The sequence below is a fragment of the Xylaria bambusicola genome (assembly GCF_022495145.1).
Source record: "Xylaria bambusicola strain CBS 139988 unplaced genomic scaffold F5B22scaffold_2, whole genome shotgun sequence".
Lineage (NCBI taxonomy): Eukaryota > Fungi > Ascomycota > Sordariomycetes > Xylariales > Xylariaceae > Xylaria > Xylaria bambusicola.
In genome coordinates, this window is record NW_025953555.1 from 1,622,692 (window position 1) to 1,640,156 (window position 17,465).

Here is a 17,465-nt window from a genome sequence, read left to right on the forward strand (position 1 = left end):
TCATCCGTGGAGAGCCCATACAGTTGCTTCTCCTGATGAGGGTCGGATGATTAATTGATAATGTCAACTAATAAATCCGAACACCTGGCTATCGGCTATCCGCCTAAGTCTGCCGGCAGCCAACGTTCTACCTCTCCCGTCACCCATATTTCCCCCATTGAATCTCCAAGTAACTCTTCGATCAAGTCTCCTTTCGGCATGTCAGGCGTAATGAACCCTGCCTCCAAAATGGGAGGTGCCTCGCGATCAGGGGCTGGTTCTCCATCGCATGATACCCCTGGCTCCGCGAGACTGTTCTCTAAGCGGTAAGACTCACCTTGATCTTTGCCCTCTAACCCCAAGAAAATCAAAACAACTCGTGACTGTATCCCTCAAAATGAAATTTACTAATCCTACACAATAGGGCCAGAGAAATCCAAGCCCAAGAGGGCGTCCCTGGGCTTCCTGTGACCAACCCATGGGGCGGGCCGCCCACTAGTGGAAACTCAACTCCATTGCGAGAGAATATCCCGGAATCACCTACCGATGGTTTCCCAGATTTTGCACAACTACCGAATACTGATAGCGCCCCGTCCACCCGACGTGCTCGAGCTGGTACTGTACCTTCTCGATTTCCCGCAGGTGGTCTCGGCAACGGTCTCTTGAACATTCCCACGCTCTCTTCCCAGTCTTCTCGCCCAACTCCTACTCATACTCCATTCAACAAGACGCCGCCTCCAGGCCTCACTGAGAATACGAATGCGTCACAGTCGTCTACTCTCTTGTCGAGACTTCGTGCGGGCTCTATGCCCCAGCGGAGCCCCTTCTCCCACGGCCCAGGCACTGCCTCGCCATTTGGGCCCTCCGTTTTCAGCACGTGGAACCCGAGCGGCCGCGAGAGGGGCAATACTCTTGCTAGTATCGCAAGCATTGGGTCTAACGGCCCAAGTTCGCCAGCACAATCTGCTATGTCGAAGGACGGGCCAGGCGACAATGATGTTCATATGAGGACTCTTGATTACCTAGGCCTGGCTGAGACACCACAGCCAGCTCGTGCCCAGCTCGCCACCCCTTACCTTCCTGGTCTCGCTGATTTTACTAAACAAGCAAACCGATTTCGATCTTACTCGGTGAACAATAAGGATAAATATGCGGATGAGGAGGATGATGGTTATGAAGAGGATGCTATGGTCATAGAAAATCATTTCGCTCAATTACAGGATCAGCTTGCCGCTACGAATGCTGCAATCCATAGCCATAATCTTGCTGTGCAGAATCTTCAGACATTGACCTCTCAAGCTGTCACCCGGCCTCGTGCACGGACAGCTGGAGTGCTTGATCTCCAAGGCGCAGGTTCGCGACTTATGCGCAATTACTATCCCACTCCCTCGCGTCTTGATAACTCGATAACTGCGGCTGAAATACGGTTATCGGACGAAAAAGACTACGATGAACTCCCAACAGCTGTGGCTGCGATGAATCTAGGTCGGTCAAATAGCCGAAACAATGGTTTATTGACAGCAGAGGAAGCTGGTCTTGAGGGCCCGACTAGTGCGTTGTGGCTAGGGAGTATCCCGACATCGACCACTATCTCTACGCTTACCGAAATGTTCAAATCTTATGGGCCTATTTCGTCGGCAAGAGTTTTGACTCATAAGAATTGTGGTTTCGTCAACTTTGAGAGGACCGATAGTGCGATTGCGGCCAAGGCTGGTATGAACGGCAAGGAGATCTTTCCTGGTGCCGGCCCGATTCGAATCAATTTTGCCAAGCCTCCCTCAGCTTCCAACACACCCGGGCATGACAGTACCTTCCCAAGCCCAAGCCCTGATCCGTTTGCAAAGCATCAAGATACCAATGGCACAGCTGCTGCTGGTGCTACCCCAGATGGTGCATCATCTACCGCCAATACCTCAACTGCAGTCCCTGTTATCCCCCCTCTTCATGAAATGACTACCGATATTTTGCAAATTGTTAGATCATTTGGGGCGACAGACGAAGATACATATCGGATTTCGCTTAGTCTTCAACAAGCTATCCAATACACTACGTTCGTCGACGAGATTCCCCCTATCCGCGAACCTACGCACACTCGTATTCATGATGCCCCGAAATTGAGGGATATTCGAAAACGCATCGATAATCAAAGTTTGTCTCAAGCAGAAATCGAGAACATTGCCGTCGAGATGCTTCCCGAAATTGCTGAGTTATCATCAGATTATCTAGGCAATACTGTCGTCCAGAAGCTCTTCGAGCATTGTTCTGACGAGTTTAGGGACGCAATGCTTACTGAGATTGCCCCGCATATGGCTGAAATTGGTGTGCACAAGAATGGTACCTGGGCAGCTCAGAAGATCATTGACGTTTGCAAAACACATCATCAAATGTCCCTTATCGTTGAAAACCTGCGGCGGTATACCATTCCTTTATTCCTCGATCAATATGGCAACTACGTTCTGCAAGGATGTCTAAAGTTTGGCCCTCCCTTCAACGACTTTATTTTCGAGACCATGCTTAGTAGAATGTGGGAGGTTGGCCAGGGGCGATATGGAGCCCGAGCCATGAGAGCATGTCTCGAAAGTCACCATGCCACAAAGGAGCAACAAAGGATGCTTGCTGCCGCTATCGCATTGCATAGTGTTCAACTTGCAACAAATGCCAATGGCGCGCTTTTGTTGACATGGTTCCTAGATACATGCACTTTCCCCCAACGGCGCAGTGTGTTAGCCCCTCAGCTGGTTCCTTACCTAGTTCATCTCTGCACCCACAAAGTTGCCTACCTCACGGTTTTGAAGGTCATCAATCAGAAAGCGGAACCTGAGGCACGGGATACCATCTTAAAAGCTCTTTTCTTTACCTCTAAGGATCAAACTCTTGAGGCAATCCTTAGCGATCATGCCTGTGGCGCTACTCTGATATTCAAAGTTTTGACCACTCCCTTTTTCGATGAGACAATTAGGAGTCAAGTCGTAGAGAACGTGAAAAATGTTCTGGTACGTATCAAGGCCCAACCGAATCAGGGCTACAAGCGATTGATGGATGAGGTTGGCTTGTCTACCCGAAGTGGTGGTGGTGGCGGTGGCGGATCTCGTGATCAATCTGTTGGCCGCCATGCATCGAGTGAACGCCAGCGCCCTACTTCCCGACAAGCGCAAACGAGCAACGCTGCCGCTCAACAGAATCCGCAATACGGAACCCAGTACCTGAATCCCCATCCTCAGAGTACTCCGGCCAACTACGAGATGACTGGCTATCCTGTGCCACGTAGTGAGAACGGAGACCCCAACGTCCCCCCCTATGCCCCGTATGGACCTCAAGCGCCGGTATATAATGGGGCCAACGGATCACTGGCACCTATGAATATGCAGCAAATGCAATATCAGCAGAATATGCTTTCGCGTGGCACGCCGCCAATGAACACCTTCTATCCGCCAATGCCAGCTGGGTATGCAGGGTACAATAATGCAAACCCCGCTATGGACCAATTCCGAGGCCAGAATCTGGCGAATAGTAGCCCTATTCAGCCTCCCGGAGCGCCAGCAGGTTTTGCGCCTCCTGGATTTGGTATGGGGGTAAATATGGGCGGCTATGGATACTCTAATGGGATGCCGAATGTTCCATACATGCAAGAACAACCTGTCGGTTCGAGACGCGGACGCGTAAGTCAACCCCCTCGAAAGCGTTCGCCTCGACCATAAGAAGCGGCACTGATAGTTCCGTTCCAGAGATAATCGCAGCGCTATTGATCCCTTACTGTTGTGACAATCGCCCCTGTCCATCGCCAATTCTGGCTTGTACAGTTATATGAGCTGACATGAAATGATCAAATCTGGGCCCCCTTTTCGTTGTTTATTTTGAGAATATAAGATGAAGCGGGCAACTAAAGCTTCGTTGATCCGGAGCTACAATGTGCCGCTTGCCTTTAATTCCCTGCCAAACCGGGAGGACAGGGAACTTATTATGCGATTTCTGGATGCTTTGCCCAATTCACGTTCGTTTTTCAATGTCATTTAAGGCGATTTATAGATATGACTATCTCCATCACGACCGAAAGGAGGTGTTTTGCTATTGGTCGAGACCGGATGGGGGGACTGGGGGTTAACAATGATGTTTTCAAAAGACCACTCATTTCCTTACGGAGAGCTTTCATGTACTCATCTCATGTAGAACAGGGCAAAGATGACGGGTTTTGCGAGGCAACCGGTCCCTTAGAGGAATGAAAAGCATGGTTATTAAACAAAGTGGAGCGAGGGGCTACTTCAGTGACCCTCTTGAGGCACTCGGCCAGCGACCTATCTTTCCACCTCCTTCTTGTTTTGCTTTTCCGATCCACGTTGAGTTGTACTAAGAAAGTATCAAAGTAGGTAGATATTACCTATATAGTAGTAGTAGTAGTAGTTCCTACTCGAATGATCGATGAATATGTGTAAGATTGTATATACGTTGATCTATATATAACTATTGACCGTTGAGCCACTTTGTTTAACTTGATATTGTTCTATTGTCACCAAAGTTGGAGTGCCCTTATACGTTTTGAGAAAGGCACCAAGTACATTCTGAAGCAACCATTACTATGTATGGATTAAAAGGTGAAGCATGTTGAGTACTATCTAATCGAATGCCCAGAACCCTCACCACTAATCAGCGCACAGAATGCGGCGTGGTGGCCGCCGCACAAATCCCCTCGATGTTGCGCATTTCCCGATTACTACATGCCATGCGTATAGTATGGTATCATCCTTTTTATGAAGACAAATGATAGCTTTGCCTAGAGAGTGTGTGTCAAAGGCGAGGAACCAGTTCATGGCTAGCATGGTTACGACGACGGGTGTAGCGGCGAGCAGATTATCCCTTCGGTGGCGGCGCGGGTCGTCGCAGGGGAAGTAGCTCCTTGCTTTGGCGGTGAGGCTGGGCGTGAGTCGCTTGCTCGGGAATGGAGCCGGTCGTCTTCGAGTGGTCCGCATGTTGAGAAGGTAGTGATGGTAACGGGCTTCGTGACTCTCTTGTTTAGTCCAGCAGTGAGAGGATGAAATGGATTGCTGAGGGAGTTATTAGTGGTTGGTGAGTTGGGTATATGATCTCACTTTTCAGCCTCCCTGTGTCGTATCTTTATATATACATACATAGAGAGAGATGGGAGGAGAAGCCTCGCAAGTCAGGAATTCAGTCTCTTCAGCTAACAAATATGTGTGCCAACTTATGATATTTACCTATCTATCTCTTTCGCCACTACCTACTCGGACTCGAATGGAATGTGTGAACAACACTAGGTAGGCTGTGCTAGAATTCTAGGATTAATACCAAGTTCCCAACCTAGTTCCCTCGTCGTCGCTCTAGATACGTCTTTACCAACCTTACTCGTCTATCTATCTATCTGAGGGCCCATATTCGAGCTGCTTCGCTCACCGACGTCCTATGTCCCTGGGATTCCTAGCTGCCATCTCCAGGGGAAAGCAGTAGACAGATGAGATGAGCATCATGAACATCGTAAGGGCGAAACACAGTGGTAGACTTGGAATTGGCGTACAGCTACACTCATTACTCAAGCAAAGTAGAAGTTAGTAGACCTCGTCTGATAACTACTCGTGATTACAGCGTGAACGTGAGTCGATTCCATCTTAAACTTCACCCAGGGGGGGAAGAAAAGCCTACGTAGGTCTGATAAAGTGGCATTCTGGGCACCAGAAAGAAGAAGCAAGTTCACTGCTGGCGAACAAGGACACGAAGCATAAACCACAATGATACGAAGAAAGTAATTTACTATTATACTACTAATGCTCGACGCCATACCAATGCAGAATTCTCTCAGTATTCCATGTCTTTCTGTCCATTCCACGCGCCTCACACTGCAAGCGCAGATGGATTTATGAGCACCATCACAGGAGTAGAATACCGGCGCATTCCAGGGAAATATCTCGCACATGAAATCATATTTCAATCCTCCAAACGAGCATGAGAAAAGAGATGATCCCAAGAAGATGTCTGGAGAGGTAGCCTACTTTATTCATTCTTCTGACTTGCTTCTTCCTAGTTAAACTGTGTAAAACATTGCTGAGATAATGTAGGCATTCAGATTGCTCGACCACCGACTGAGGGGCCGCAACGCGGCGTGTAATGTATCGGTAGCAGTGAAAAATCCCAACCAGATACTGCCGCTAGACTCAAGAGGGTGTAAAGCTAAGTATATAGCCACCGAGGAGGTAGGTTCGATCACAAATCTGCAATGTGACACCACTGCTATAGATACGATGAACATGGAAACCAACCCGACAAAATTAATACTAGGGTAAGTTCTCCACTGGGCGACGGACTCTTGGTCAGTAATAGGGACTCCTGATCCCTATGTGCCTATACTGATGTATGCGTGTGTGATGAGAATCTTAATGAGCCATTTTCAGTCGGTTTGCATGGCAGAGTCAAGTACCGGCTTGGCGTCATCGGCGTGCTGAGCTTTTCCCGCGTCCTGCGAGCTGTCAAATTCAAGCTTCAACTCATCAACAATTGTTGAATCATCGTGGGAGATGCTATTAGGTGTGAGTGCCTTTAGTTCGATGTCTGATGATTCATGGCAGGCATGATTTGTGCGGCTTTCGAGAATTTTGGAGACTCTCTGTTTTAAAGCATTTGCTTGTGCGAGCACAGTCTCAAGCGTAGCGATGTCAGCATCAGCTAGGCTATCGATAGTAACGCGCTGGGCACCATCTTTTGCTAGCATGGAGACGGCAGCTGGGCTTGCATGGGACTGTTGCCAAAAGTTGTTATTAGGGAAATACATGGTACAGGGGTAGTGTCAGTTAGATCCAACTTACCATCATAGCATGAACCAGCTGATGGGCTCCATCACCTTGGCCATCGGCGAGCTGCACCAGAGTCAGCGCGGCTTGCTGTTCTTCCAGGCTTGGCATTTTGAGTGGAACAGTTGAGGCGGGGTTGTTGACTATTCCAGGCTGAAAGCTGGATCCCCCGCGGTTCTGGTGAACTCTGTAATCAATGGTTAGATAACGCCTGAATAGCAGTTCCAAGTAACTGACCGAGAAATGAACTCTCGCTTGATACCCTTCGCAGACACCCGGAACACACGGCCAAACGCCTTGTTTTCCCTCCAAGCAGTTTCATCGTCGTCGTCGTCACTGTCATCTTCCTCGATCTCTATCCATCCATTATTGGCCAGACCGCGACTATAGCACTGCTCAATCACTGGCATATTTTTGATCTTTCGATACTTATGCGCTGGAGCCAGTCTGACTGGAAGATCACTGAGCAGATCGTCGACATGGCAAGGGCAACGCCACGTCCGTAAGATTGGGGGTAGGGCTAGAGGGGGGCTGAGGCATTCGAGGTGCCAGTTGAGACCACACACTGAGCAGGGAATAATCGGCCGATTGTCCGTAGCTCCTTTGTGGCAGTTGTGGCACAACACTGCCTTGTCACCATTTCTGAGCTTGAAAAAATCAAAAGCTTCTTCAGTGTTCTTCTTGCTTGCCCTAGAAAATGAAAAAATTAGCCCTATGAACAAGAAGCCGTGCTTGTCGGAAATGTGGCAGAGAGACTCACTTGGGCTTAGGGAGTACAGCCTCCTCGTACTCGCCCTCTGTGCCGGTTTTGACGCCTTCAAAATACTCCCTGATGGGCTCAGGTAGCCGAAAGGCACGCGGATTCTTGCGTTGCAGATTTGTTACAAGTGGGCCAAAAATGCCTTTACGCTCGATCTCAGGTGGTGGATTGTACCGCATCTGACATTCATTGCAAAACCATTCGTCGGGAACGCGACCCTCGTCCATGGGAGGGTCAATGCACATGAAATGAAATGAAAACGTGCACCCATCGCAACAAACCAGTTCTCCATTGCCGCCACAAGTATAACAGGAATCGTCATTATCGTCCTAAAGCGCGTGGTTAGCACATTGCACTAGGCGGTCTGGCCGATTGCTACGCAGGATCCGGCAAAAGCGGGAACCGAATGATCAGCACTTCCCAGGACTGGGCTTCGGGCCCTAGGGCTTCCCTGACTCTCGGCTCCCGCTAGACGCTCATTCCGTGAATAGAAAACAACCGATAGTGCGTCGTGTTGTGCATTTGAGAATAATGTGGTAGAGACAGGAGAGTGATCTAATCAGTTTGTTCTTGCTCACCTGGTTATATGGTACGCCATTGCTCACCGGGCTCGGTCGCTCACCGTTGCCACGAGGAATTCCCGCAGATGTCCCCTTCTTCTTCATCGGCCTGGAATGCACAGAACCATGATTAGCGAACCCTTCCACGGAAGAAAACAGTAAAATTATAGTACTAGAATTGCATATAGTAGGTAAGGCCCTCTTTCGCCAACCTGCAATTATGTGGTGCCACATCGCCACTTGGCTCTGCCTCACTCGTGACAACACAACTAGGCCCCTGCAGACACCTCACTTGCAAGCATGATGCACGTAGATGAATGAACAAAGAAGCCAAAACCTACGATGTTTTGACGCGTAGTCCCCCTCGAGGTTTCTTGGAAGATCTAGGGTTCGTTGGGGTGGCAGCACGTGAATTGCGTGCCGACGACAAGGGCTCGAAATCAGCCCGGAAGGACGATGCAGTAGGTGAGCTCGCGTCGTCAAAATCGTCATGATTCCTCTTGGCTGCCCTGGCAGCCCGTGAGCTCAGTGCAGGTGCTGGTGTCCGGGACAACCGAGCATGCTCGGGAGGAGGAGCTGGAGGCTGCGGGGGAAGGGCTGGCTCATGAAGCAGCTCATCCAGCCCCAGAGGCTCCCGGACGAAGCTGTCGGCAGAGACACTCTTGGTGTTCACTGCCGTCTCAGATTTCCGTGAGAGCTTCTTGCGGATGATCGAGTCAGGAGACTCACTGGCATCGCCAAAGCGGCTTTGGAATTTAAGGGTGGGGATGGCCTGGCTTGTGTGATGCTGGTGAGGGTTGCCGTTGGTGGTTGTGATAGCCGCGGCGGGCATGCTCGAGTCCCGTGAGCGAGGGTGGTGAGTAGTAGGAGTGTTGTGCTCAGGAGCAGGGTTGGGCGAAACAATCTGCTTTTTGACGGCGGGTTTCGCCTGCCCCACGCTGATTGGCTGCATTGATCCTGCCGGGATTTGTGCATTATTTCCCTCGGCCAACTGGCCCTCCATCCGCGAGGTCTCTAGATCGCCATCCACACTGCCCATGAAGTCGTCATAATCCTCTATCGCGTCATCGGGGACGGATGAGAGAGACGACGTGCTGCTGACTGAGCCGGAGCGCGTTTTCTTGCCCCTCGGCGACTTTTCCTTGGCAACGCCGCCACGGGCATGGTGGCTATGGGCATGGTTCCCGTTTTTGTGACCGTGTGGGTGCAAGCCTGCGCCATTTGTAGTGGCCGTAACTGCGACATGAGGTTGCGTATCAGCCTGGTCAACGGGCGTCTTTCGCCCCTCTCCCGCTTCTGTTTTGCGTCTTTTGCTGACATGGCCGTCGGCGTCGACCTCGACATCACTTGCAGACGTCCGGAGAAGCGTAGCAAATTCCATCTTGATTAGGTTTTCGTAAGGTGCAGGGGCCGGCTTATGTGGTGCAAAGCGACCACCCGTCGGCGGCGGCACAAAGTAGTAGCACCCTTTGTTCTCTTTCTTACCCTCTTTCTTCTTCTCACTGACTAAACGACGGAATTTGCGAATGATTTTTGGCGTAGCACGCTGGTAATATATATCCTCAATCATCGAAACAAAATGAGGGTCTCTTGAATTCTCATCGTAGAGAAGACGGAGTGCCCAGGCAGTAGGGTAGCGAAAGTGACGAAGGGCCTCGTCAACCGCGATCTCGACGATTTTGCTGGCTTGCTCTTTATCATCTGGTTCGCGTGCTAGTTGCTGAATGGAGGGAGTTTCAGAGCGTGTAGGTGATGTAGGAGCAGGTGTGGGATCAGGTGTGGGATCAACATGGGGGGGTACAGGACTAGATCGCGCACTTCTGTGCCTGTGTGACTGTCTGCGTGGATGCGTGGGAGTGGCAGAGGAGGAAGAGACACTGGCGTGGCTGGGACGGTGCGAGACGCGGCGGGATTTGGACTTCTTAGGCACATAATCATCGTCGTTCATGTCATCTATCACCGGAAGCGGCAGCGCAAGATGCGACGTCGGCGACAGCATCGGGTCCAAAGTAGCATCCTCCATTGCGCCGGCGGCCTCACTGCTTGACATGCGTGTGATATCAGATGGTGTTGCCGTTGCGCTTGGTGTTGTGATGAGCGGAACTGCGGTACCCACAGAGGCAGGTGAAAAAGGTTTCTTGAGCACTATCCTCTTCACAGTCGATCCAGAGCTGGGTGGAGGGCTCTCAGCACAGAGGGGAGCCTTCTTCAGCATGGCTGCCTTGGGCAATGTGCCTAAGGGAGCCATGTTCTCCACGACACCGCCGCGCATCAACCCAGCCTCCTGGAAGCTGGCCTTATTCTGCACGGGTGGTTCCAACCAGCGCTGCATGAATGTGCGAGAGCCGTCGATATTCCCGCCTCGGCTATGACCAACGGATGAGCTCGACAGGCGGTGAGGGCTCGGTAGACGCGATCGCGTAGGCTTGGGGTGTGAAGAAGACATGGTGTTGTCTTGGTCTGGCTCTGGCGAGGAGGAGGATTGATGGGGAGCGAGCCCCCTATTTGCCGCTGCGCGTGCGCGTCACAACCTCGCAATAAGAGCTCCCTTCAGTATAATGACTGCAGACGATGTTAGCTCTTGGACTTGAAGCAGGAGTACGGGCCACGAACTTCTCTTTTGGGGCGCTGGGCATGTGCACACCGTCGTTTGTTCGCGTTGTGATGGTGGGATCGGATACGCGGTATGGCGACGGAATGCTGGTGCGAAAGGGGAGCGAGCGAGCGAGCTCCAAAAAAAATTACTGGTGTTGGGGCCACTCACCACCCGCCATGACAGCACCAATGCGCCCCCCAGTCAGTTCTACGGCTGCTAATGCGCCGCTGAGCCCGCTAAACCACGCCGCTGTCCGGGGGCTGTCAACAACAGCTGGGCACTCTGTCAGTCGCTCTCTCGCTCTCTTTCGCTCTCTCCCTCTCCCCTATTTTCTCATCTCATGTTACCCAGATAATGAGCGAGGAGGATGCTTTATTATGTGTCGCTATCCCGGCCTCGTGTCATACAAACACTGTGAATGCCACCACAATACTACCGTCTTTCTAGGCCCGCGACACTCTACTTTGAATTTTGTACGGTTATTTTGAACGGCGCTTTGCACGCGGTGACAGCTTATGCTGGGTACTTAGGTATGCTATCTGTCTGTCTGCCCTCTTCTCGCCCCTTCTGGACTGCTGGCGTCAGTTAGTCACCTGAGGATCCTTGATCACCTGCTTGCACCATTCCACAAGTCGTCTCGTGTTTCTTTTCCCCCCTCTCGAGTCCCGCTGCCGGCTCGCCTGTTCGCCTGCCTGCACATCGCACTCGCTGTTGCTGTTTGCTCATCCAACTATGCGTTTGCCTTCTCGGCTTTCTGCAGTGGGCGGCTTTGAGCACCAACTCAAGGTTTGATGCAAACCTACCACGATAGACTGGCTTTGCCTACACTGGCCCTTTACTTTCTGAACTAGAGAACTGGCATTGGCATGGCTCTGTCCGATTCTTGGCTTCGTATGGCCGGGGGTCCGGGAGTTAATTGTGCGCCTGCTCAGGATGTCTCGCTATCAAACCATTCAAATTGGTCACTATTCTAGGCAACTACTCGGTAGAGTTTACGCTTGAACCAAGCTTTTTTCTCTTGTTTATTGTAAACTGCTACAAAGCGCTATGTTTTAGCCATATTTATTGTTAATGGGCATGTCCTATCACCTAATCCTTCTTCGGCGAGGAACTCACGCTTATGCCTGGACTCAGGGCGGGTAGACTCTTGAGACGAGTTGAGCCAGCATGCCCTTTTATGTTGGCGTGGACCCCCACAAGCTTTACAAAGAGGCCGTCTGAAGACACAGCACCCATTAAGCATTTAAGCGTGTATAGAATTGCCACGCCTACTCATCATCCTCATTTCCATTCTCTTCGGTACCCTTCTTGGCCGGCTTCTTCTTCTTGTTTTTGCTCTTACCCTTATTTTTAGCTAGAGGTTGTTCAAGAATCTTCAAAATCTCTTCATCTGTGATCTTCTTGTCTGTCTGGTATTTGCTAAGATCAAGTGCTGGTGGAGCACCCAGTTTCGTGATACCGTTCTTGGTAATCGCTGCTTGATGTTAGACTATATGTAAGGCGCTTTGGGGACCTCCTTACCAAGTGTAGTTAATGACCTAGCAATTGGTTGGCCATCTTTGTCTCCAACCAATTCGTACTGCCGTAACACATTGGAACGGACGCCATCAAAGACTCCGACCTTATATTTCGTATCGCCACCCTCTTCTTCGAGCTGTCTCAAGCTGAAAGGGAAATGGCCAAACTTGGCCTGGATGGTCGACAGAGTCTTACGGGCCGTCTGTGACTTGAGGATATATGTGTTGGTAGTGCGGCGATGCAGCGTGGCCCGCTGGTCCAGAGTCTTGACCTTGCCAGAACCCAAAGTTACTCCCATCTCAACGCCCCAAACCTCGCCAATCTGAGGGACACCTTCACCCTTGGTACCCTCAGCGGGCGCCAAGACGATCTTCTTGGTGCCTTCAATCTCATTGCGATCGAAAAGCCATGAGGTTGTACTCTCAACGAGGTTACATTCGTAGCTTTTCACTACTTTATCCAGTAAAGAGGTAATCTTGGACTGTGTAGGTGGCTTCACAGCGGCGGCCTTGGCTTTCTCTTCATCAGTACCGCTTGCCAACAGTCCAGGAGGTAACATAAGCCGCAAGAGCAGTTCATTTGCGTAGTAATTAGCCAACATCAAGTCAGCAGTGCGTCCAGTGACGACATCTTCGGCGCCATCTTTAGAGGGGACGATGATCGTGTCGCAGACGATGGACCCAAACCCATCGATTTGTGCGCCGAGTTGGATCTTCACCAGCTCTCCAGGCTGAAGCACGATATTGGCCTCAGCAGTATCGGTCGCTAGGGGTGTGTAGGGCGTGACGTAGGATGATGGGGAAACAGTGGTGGGGTGAGAGAAGCCTGTGGGAAGCGAAGCACGCGACGTCAGTCCAATCCCAAGCGCGAGTCCGAGTCAACAGACGCGGTTCCACAAGACAAGACAAGACAAGACATACCCTTGAGCTTGGTGGTGCGGTAGACCTTGGAAACCTCCTCCTCAATAAGCTTGTCACCCTTCTGGCAAATGGTTACAATCTTCTCCCCGGCAACGCATAGCTGCGACACAGCAGCAAGCACCTTTTCGCCAATGGCGGCTGCGGTCTTGTACTTGGTAAGAACGTCGGGGTTCTTGAGTGAGTAGTCTAGATAATGCACAGGTTGAAGTTAGCCTTGTCCCGTCTGACTATAAGACCATGGGCGCCACAGGAAGAGACCCCTGAGGTATCTAGGCCCTCAAGGCATGGAATGGAAGCACAGAGGTTGGAAACGCGTGAAAAGGAGAGCTACAGGGCGCTGCACGAACCAACATCTTTTTCTTCAGACATGTTGTTGGATTTAAGCCAGCGGCTATGGACTGCTAGGATGATGGCTCTGGACTCAAGATTAGAAAGGAAGAGGGAAAAAGAGGTCGAGGTGGATCGAATTACCTGTGGTGGCAGAGATGGCAGATGGCGGATAGCGGATGGCAGACGGAAGAGGTGTCGCAGCAACGGGTATTTTGAGGTTTTGCTCTGACGGAGGGGCTTTGTGTGGGTGCTGGAGGGGTAGGTGAGGTCACTATGGCTCATAAACAGGTAACGCAGGTACATGTCCATCCGCACCCACGCTCGTCTATTCCAGATTTGGAGGCGAGAGCAGCTTGGTTCACCAACCTCCCCCCCCCCGGTCTGCCCCCCGAGACTACATTAGTATTATTGTAGGTACTACTACGTAGTACTCCATAGGTATGTGCGTGCGTGTAATTCTTGCTAATTATTGGCAGCTAGCTGAGCATGTTATTATAACATGGCTCCTGTTAGCAGGTACCTGGATTATGCCTACTTGGGGATGGTAGGAGACGAGATGATTATTTGCAATGGTCAGCGGAAGAACTTCACGTAGTTACGTAGTACTGGATACACGATATTAATTCTTACATGGAGGGAGTAGTATTAGCTATTACAGATCCTGTCCTGGCATACGAACGCCTACCTGTATACTAATAGCAATGATTCAGAAAGAGAATTGCCAATGTTGCGTGGATTAAGTGGTAGCTGCTGGTCATTGATGCCAACCTAACCACCTGGGGAAGTACTTACAGGTACCTTCTATCTCTCCTAATACCTAGGTACCTAAGCAGATATGTACCTACTTAGTACGTGTACACTTGCCGAATTACGGTATGTACAGTGTTCTCGGCGTGGTAAGACTCAAGGATGGAGGAGGCACGTGCACAGACCAATATCGACTCGTTGGCTGTCTGTCTGTCCAGTCTGCTTACATAAGTAGGTGATACGACAGATACAATGGATTCACAGTGCGTTTTATAGTCTGTATATAATATGCACACTGTCTGGTATCGCCTGTCGCCCCATGGGTGCTCTGTATCTGGTCGCGCCAAAGGCTGCATCGCGTAAAAACGAGCGCTGAACTACATGGGCACTGTAATGAAACAGCTCGTTCACGACCACGCCCACGCCCACGAGCGCGTAACATAGTCATTGGCAATAGCGATAGCTTCTCAGCCCACCCAAAAGCGCAAAGACTCATTGTTCCGCCCATCATCAATCTCCCTGCATCGCTTTCGTGTTGGCTCTTCTTGCGCTGGCCACCTGCGTGCGACAACAGCACCAATCTGACAGAGCACCAGCGGCTCATCAGGCGCCGACCAGCCCCTGAGCATCAGATGAGCATCCCAGCGTCCCAGCATCCCAGCACCCGACTACCTGGCCCATCGATATCGACTCGATCCGCATCAGACTCGCTCCTTCATCATGGCTACCCAACAGGATGCTGACGCCCCTTCAAGTCGTGCCCCCGGCGGCGGTGGCGGCGGCGCCGTGCCTGTCGCCACAACCACAGGTGCCTCAACACCCAAGCTAGATCGCTCCTCGTCGTCATCGACCCCAGACGAAAAAGCCGATGCGCCCTCGGATGCAAACGAAGGCGGCCTTCCCTTCCGCGACAAAGCTGCGTACGAGAAGATTTTGATACAGAAGGCGATAACTCGCGATAACATCAATGCTGCCGCCGTAATCGAGTCTGGTAAAAAGACAACCAAGCTCAATAGCACCACCTATCATAAGATAGGAGACTACAAGATGTTACGCACCGAGTACCGACCCTGGTTCCCACCCTCGAGGCTGTACGGCGAGGGCTACAGCGGCTATGGGAACGGGCGGACCGAGAATGGCCCGTCTTCACGGCTGGTGTATCCTATGAATAGGCCCAAGCCCGGCAAACGACAAACACCGCCTCTCAAATGGAAAAGGAAAGACATGAAACAACAGGCCGAGCAGCACGAGGAACTCGTACCCGTGCGACTAGATGTCGATTATGATAAGATCAAACTACGCGACACCTTTACGTGGAATCTTCATGAGAGATTGGTTCGCCCTGACCTGTTTGCTGTGCATCTGATCGAGGATATGGGGCTAAAACCTCCCATGGCGCAACCTGTCTATGAGGAGGTTTTAAAGCAGCTCCATGAACAGCTCAACGACTTCTATCCATTTGTCTTCTCAGACGAAGATGCTTTAGACCCAGAGTTACCATATTCCGCCTGGAAGAACGATGAAATGCGGATCTTAGTCAAGCTCAACATTACCATTGGACAGCACACTCTGGTCGACCAGTTTGAGTGGGAAATTAACAACCCGCTCAATTCGCCCGAGGAGTTCGCTGCAAGCATGTCAAAGGATCTGGCTCTATCCGGAGAGTTTACAACTGCCATAGCTCACTGTATCCGAGAGCAGACACACTTATTTACGAGAAGTCTGTATAGCGTTGGACATCCCTTTGACGGCCGTCCAATCGAAGATCCAGACCTTGTGGCAGCTTTTCTCCCATCGCCTCTACCTAATGTTTTCCGCCCGCAACAACAGGCCAAAGACTATTCACCTTATCTATATGAGCTAAGCGAAGCCGACTTAGAGAGGAATGAACTCGTATTTTCACGAGAGCAGAGGCGGCAAAAGAGGTCTATCAACAGACGTGGCGGACCCACACTCCCAGACCTGAAAGAACGCCAGAGGACAATACGTACTCTCGTTGTATCGTCAACTCTGCCTGGTGCAGTAACCGATGTCGAAGACAGCAGGCTTTATAAGCGTGTAGCAGGCGCTCCGGGAACAGGCCGCAGGAGAGGACAAGGTGGTCGTGATGGAGATATGTCAGATTCCGACGAGAGTGACGACTCATCACCCGACTCTCCAGCAGCTTCAGCATTGGCCGGTACAGCAAGGACGAGGGGCATGCGAGGCGCTGCTTCAGCAGCTCAGCAACGTATGGCCAATATTGGCCGGTCCGAAACACCAGAGGCCACGATCCACCATCACGAAACCCGAACATCTAGGAGGTTTGGCCGTGAAGTGACACGTGAGGCGACAGAAGAACCGCAGCACTTCTTCGTGACACTGAGAGTCTCGAAAGAGAAGCTACGCAAACTACTCAGGGATTCCAAATTAAAACAAAACACGCCAGCTGGTTCTGTTACGCCTTCACAACCTCATAGTCGCGCCCTTAGCGCTTCCGTCTCCAACAGTATGCCTCCGCCATCTACTCCAAGCGCAGCAACGCCAGCAGCCCCTATGCGAACACCCTCCAATGGGATGCCCCCTGTTCAGATTGGTCGAGTAGATGCGCCCCCTCAAAAACCGGGTGAGCCTCAGCCGACTCCTGTAAGACCATTTTCACCTATTCCTCCGCACCCTGATTCCTCTATCTTCCGATATTCTAGCAGCCATTATGATCTATGACTTAATCATTGTCACCTGGTCACGGCATGGCTAGATGTCAGTCTTCAACCTACATTCGTGATGACCTAGTCTTAATCACTATACTCACAACTACTCATAGCCTCCTCCTCCAGCATGGCTTGTTAGTGCTCTAGAACAGTTTAAGCAGGAAGACGCGTACAAAAACGATCAGTTCGAGGGCATCATGCGCTACACCGCTGTGGACACCAATACCGGTGCGCCCTATCCTATTTCTCAGAACGGTCAGCCTGTACCTCCTCACGTTCAATTCTACTTCTTCCCCAGGATACGGTGTCTGGACTGCCCTGGAAAACTGTACACCCCGGGTCCAGACACATCAGCGTCGAATTTTGAGGTGCACTTGAAGAATAGGAACCACAGGGAGAGAGTCGAAGCTCGACTTGCACTTGCGAAGTGAGCCCAGGAAATGAATGCTGAGTCACGAAAGAAGGAGAGCTTTTACGACAGGGCCAGCACCTGAGACCGCAGATGAGTGAATAAAGCTGTTGCAGGGGATTGGATATAGCGTATTTTCTCTGTTTGAGTATTTCTAGATGT

The 17,465-nt window shown here is 51.1% G+C and overlaps 5 protein-coding genes across 5 annotated transcripts; 2 read left to right on the top strand and 3 right to left on the bottom strand.

Moving 5' to 3' along the window:
• Nucleotides 1-60: 60 nt before the first annotated feature.
• On the top strand, nt 61-3,677 carry F5B22DRAFT_641728 (uncharacterized protein; the record flags this gene model as incomplete). Its single annotated transcript, XM_047978025.1, has 2 exons — nt 61-305; nt 404-3,677. The coding sequence occupies 2 exons, from the start codon at nt 61-63 to the stop codon at nt 3,675-3,677; spliced, it is 3,519 nt and encodes a 1,172-aa protein (XP_047835947.1).
• A 780-nt stretch (nt 3,678-4,457) lies between these two features.
• F5B22DRAFT_586541 (uncharacterized protein) lies at nt 4,458-5,139 on the bottom strand. Its single transcript, XM_047973557.1, has 2 exons — nt 4,632-5,139; nt 4,458-4,577 (listed from the first exon to the last, which is right to left on the bottom strand). Exons 1-2 carry the CDS (start codon nt 4,941-4,943, stop codon nt 4,551-4,553), a joined length of 339 nt encoding a protein of 112 aa, XP_047835948.1. The 5' UTR covers nt 4,944-5,139; the 3' UTR covers nt 4,458-4,550.
• A 998-nt stretch (nt 5,140-6,137) lies between these two features.
• On the bottom strand, nt 6,138-10,848 carry F5B22DRAFT_166849 (uncharacterized protein). The gene is made up of 7 exons (XM_047969297.1): nt 10,707-10,848; nt 8,435-10,655; nt 8,112-8,202; nt 7,534-7,862; nt 7,011-7,463; nt 6,789-6,960; nt 6,138-6,721 (listed from the first exon to the last, which is right to left on the bottom strand). Exons 2-7 carry the CDS (start codon nt 10,537-10,539, stop codon nt 6,374-6,376), a joined length of 3,498 nt encoding a protein of 1,165 aa, XP_047835949.1. The 5' UTR covers nt 10,540-10,655; nt 10,707-10,848; the 3' UTR covers nt 6,138-6,373.
• A 1,109-nt stretch (nt 10,849-11,957) lies between these two features.
• F5B22DRAFT_641730 (peptidase M24, structural domain-containing protein) lies at nt 11,958-13,496 on the bottom strand (the record flags this gene model as incomplete). The annotated part of the gene is made up of 4 exons (XM_047978026.1): nt 11,958-12,163; nt 12,211-13,032; nt 13,128-13,313; nt 13,475-13,496. 4 exons carry the CDS (start codon nt 13,494-13,496, stop codon nt 11,958-11,960), a joined length of 1,236 nt encoding a protein of 411 aa, XP_047835950.1.
• A 1,428-nt stretch (nt 13,497-14,924) lies between these two features.
• Nucleotides 14,925-17,325, top strand: F5B22DRAFT_633041 (SNF5-domain-containing protein; the record flags this gene model as incomplete). Its single annotated transcript, XM_047976781.1, has 2 exons — nt 14,925-16,829; nt 17,008-17,325. 2 exons carry the CDS (start codon nt 14,925-14,927, stop codon nt 17,323-17,325), a joined length of 2,223 nt encoding a protein of 740 aa, XP_047835951.1.
• Nucleotides 17,326-17,465: the final 140 nt, after the last annotated feature.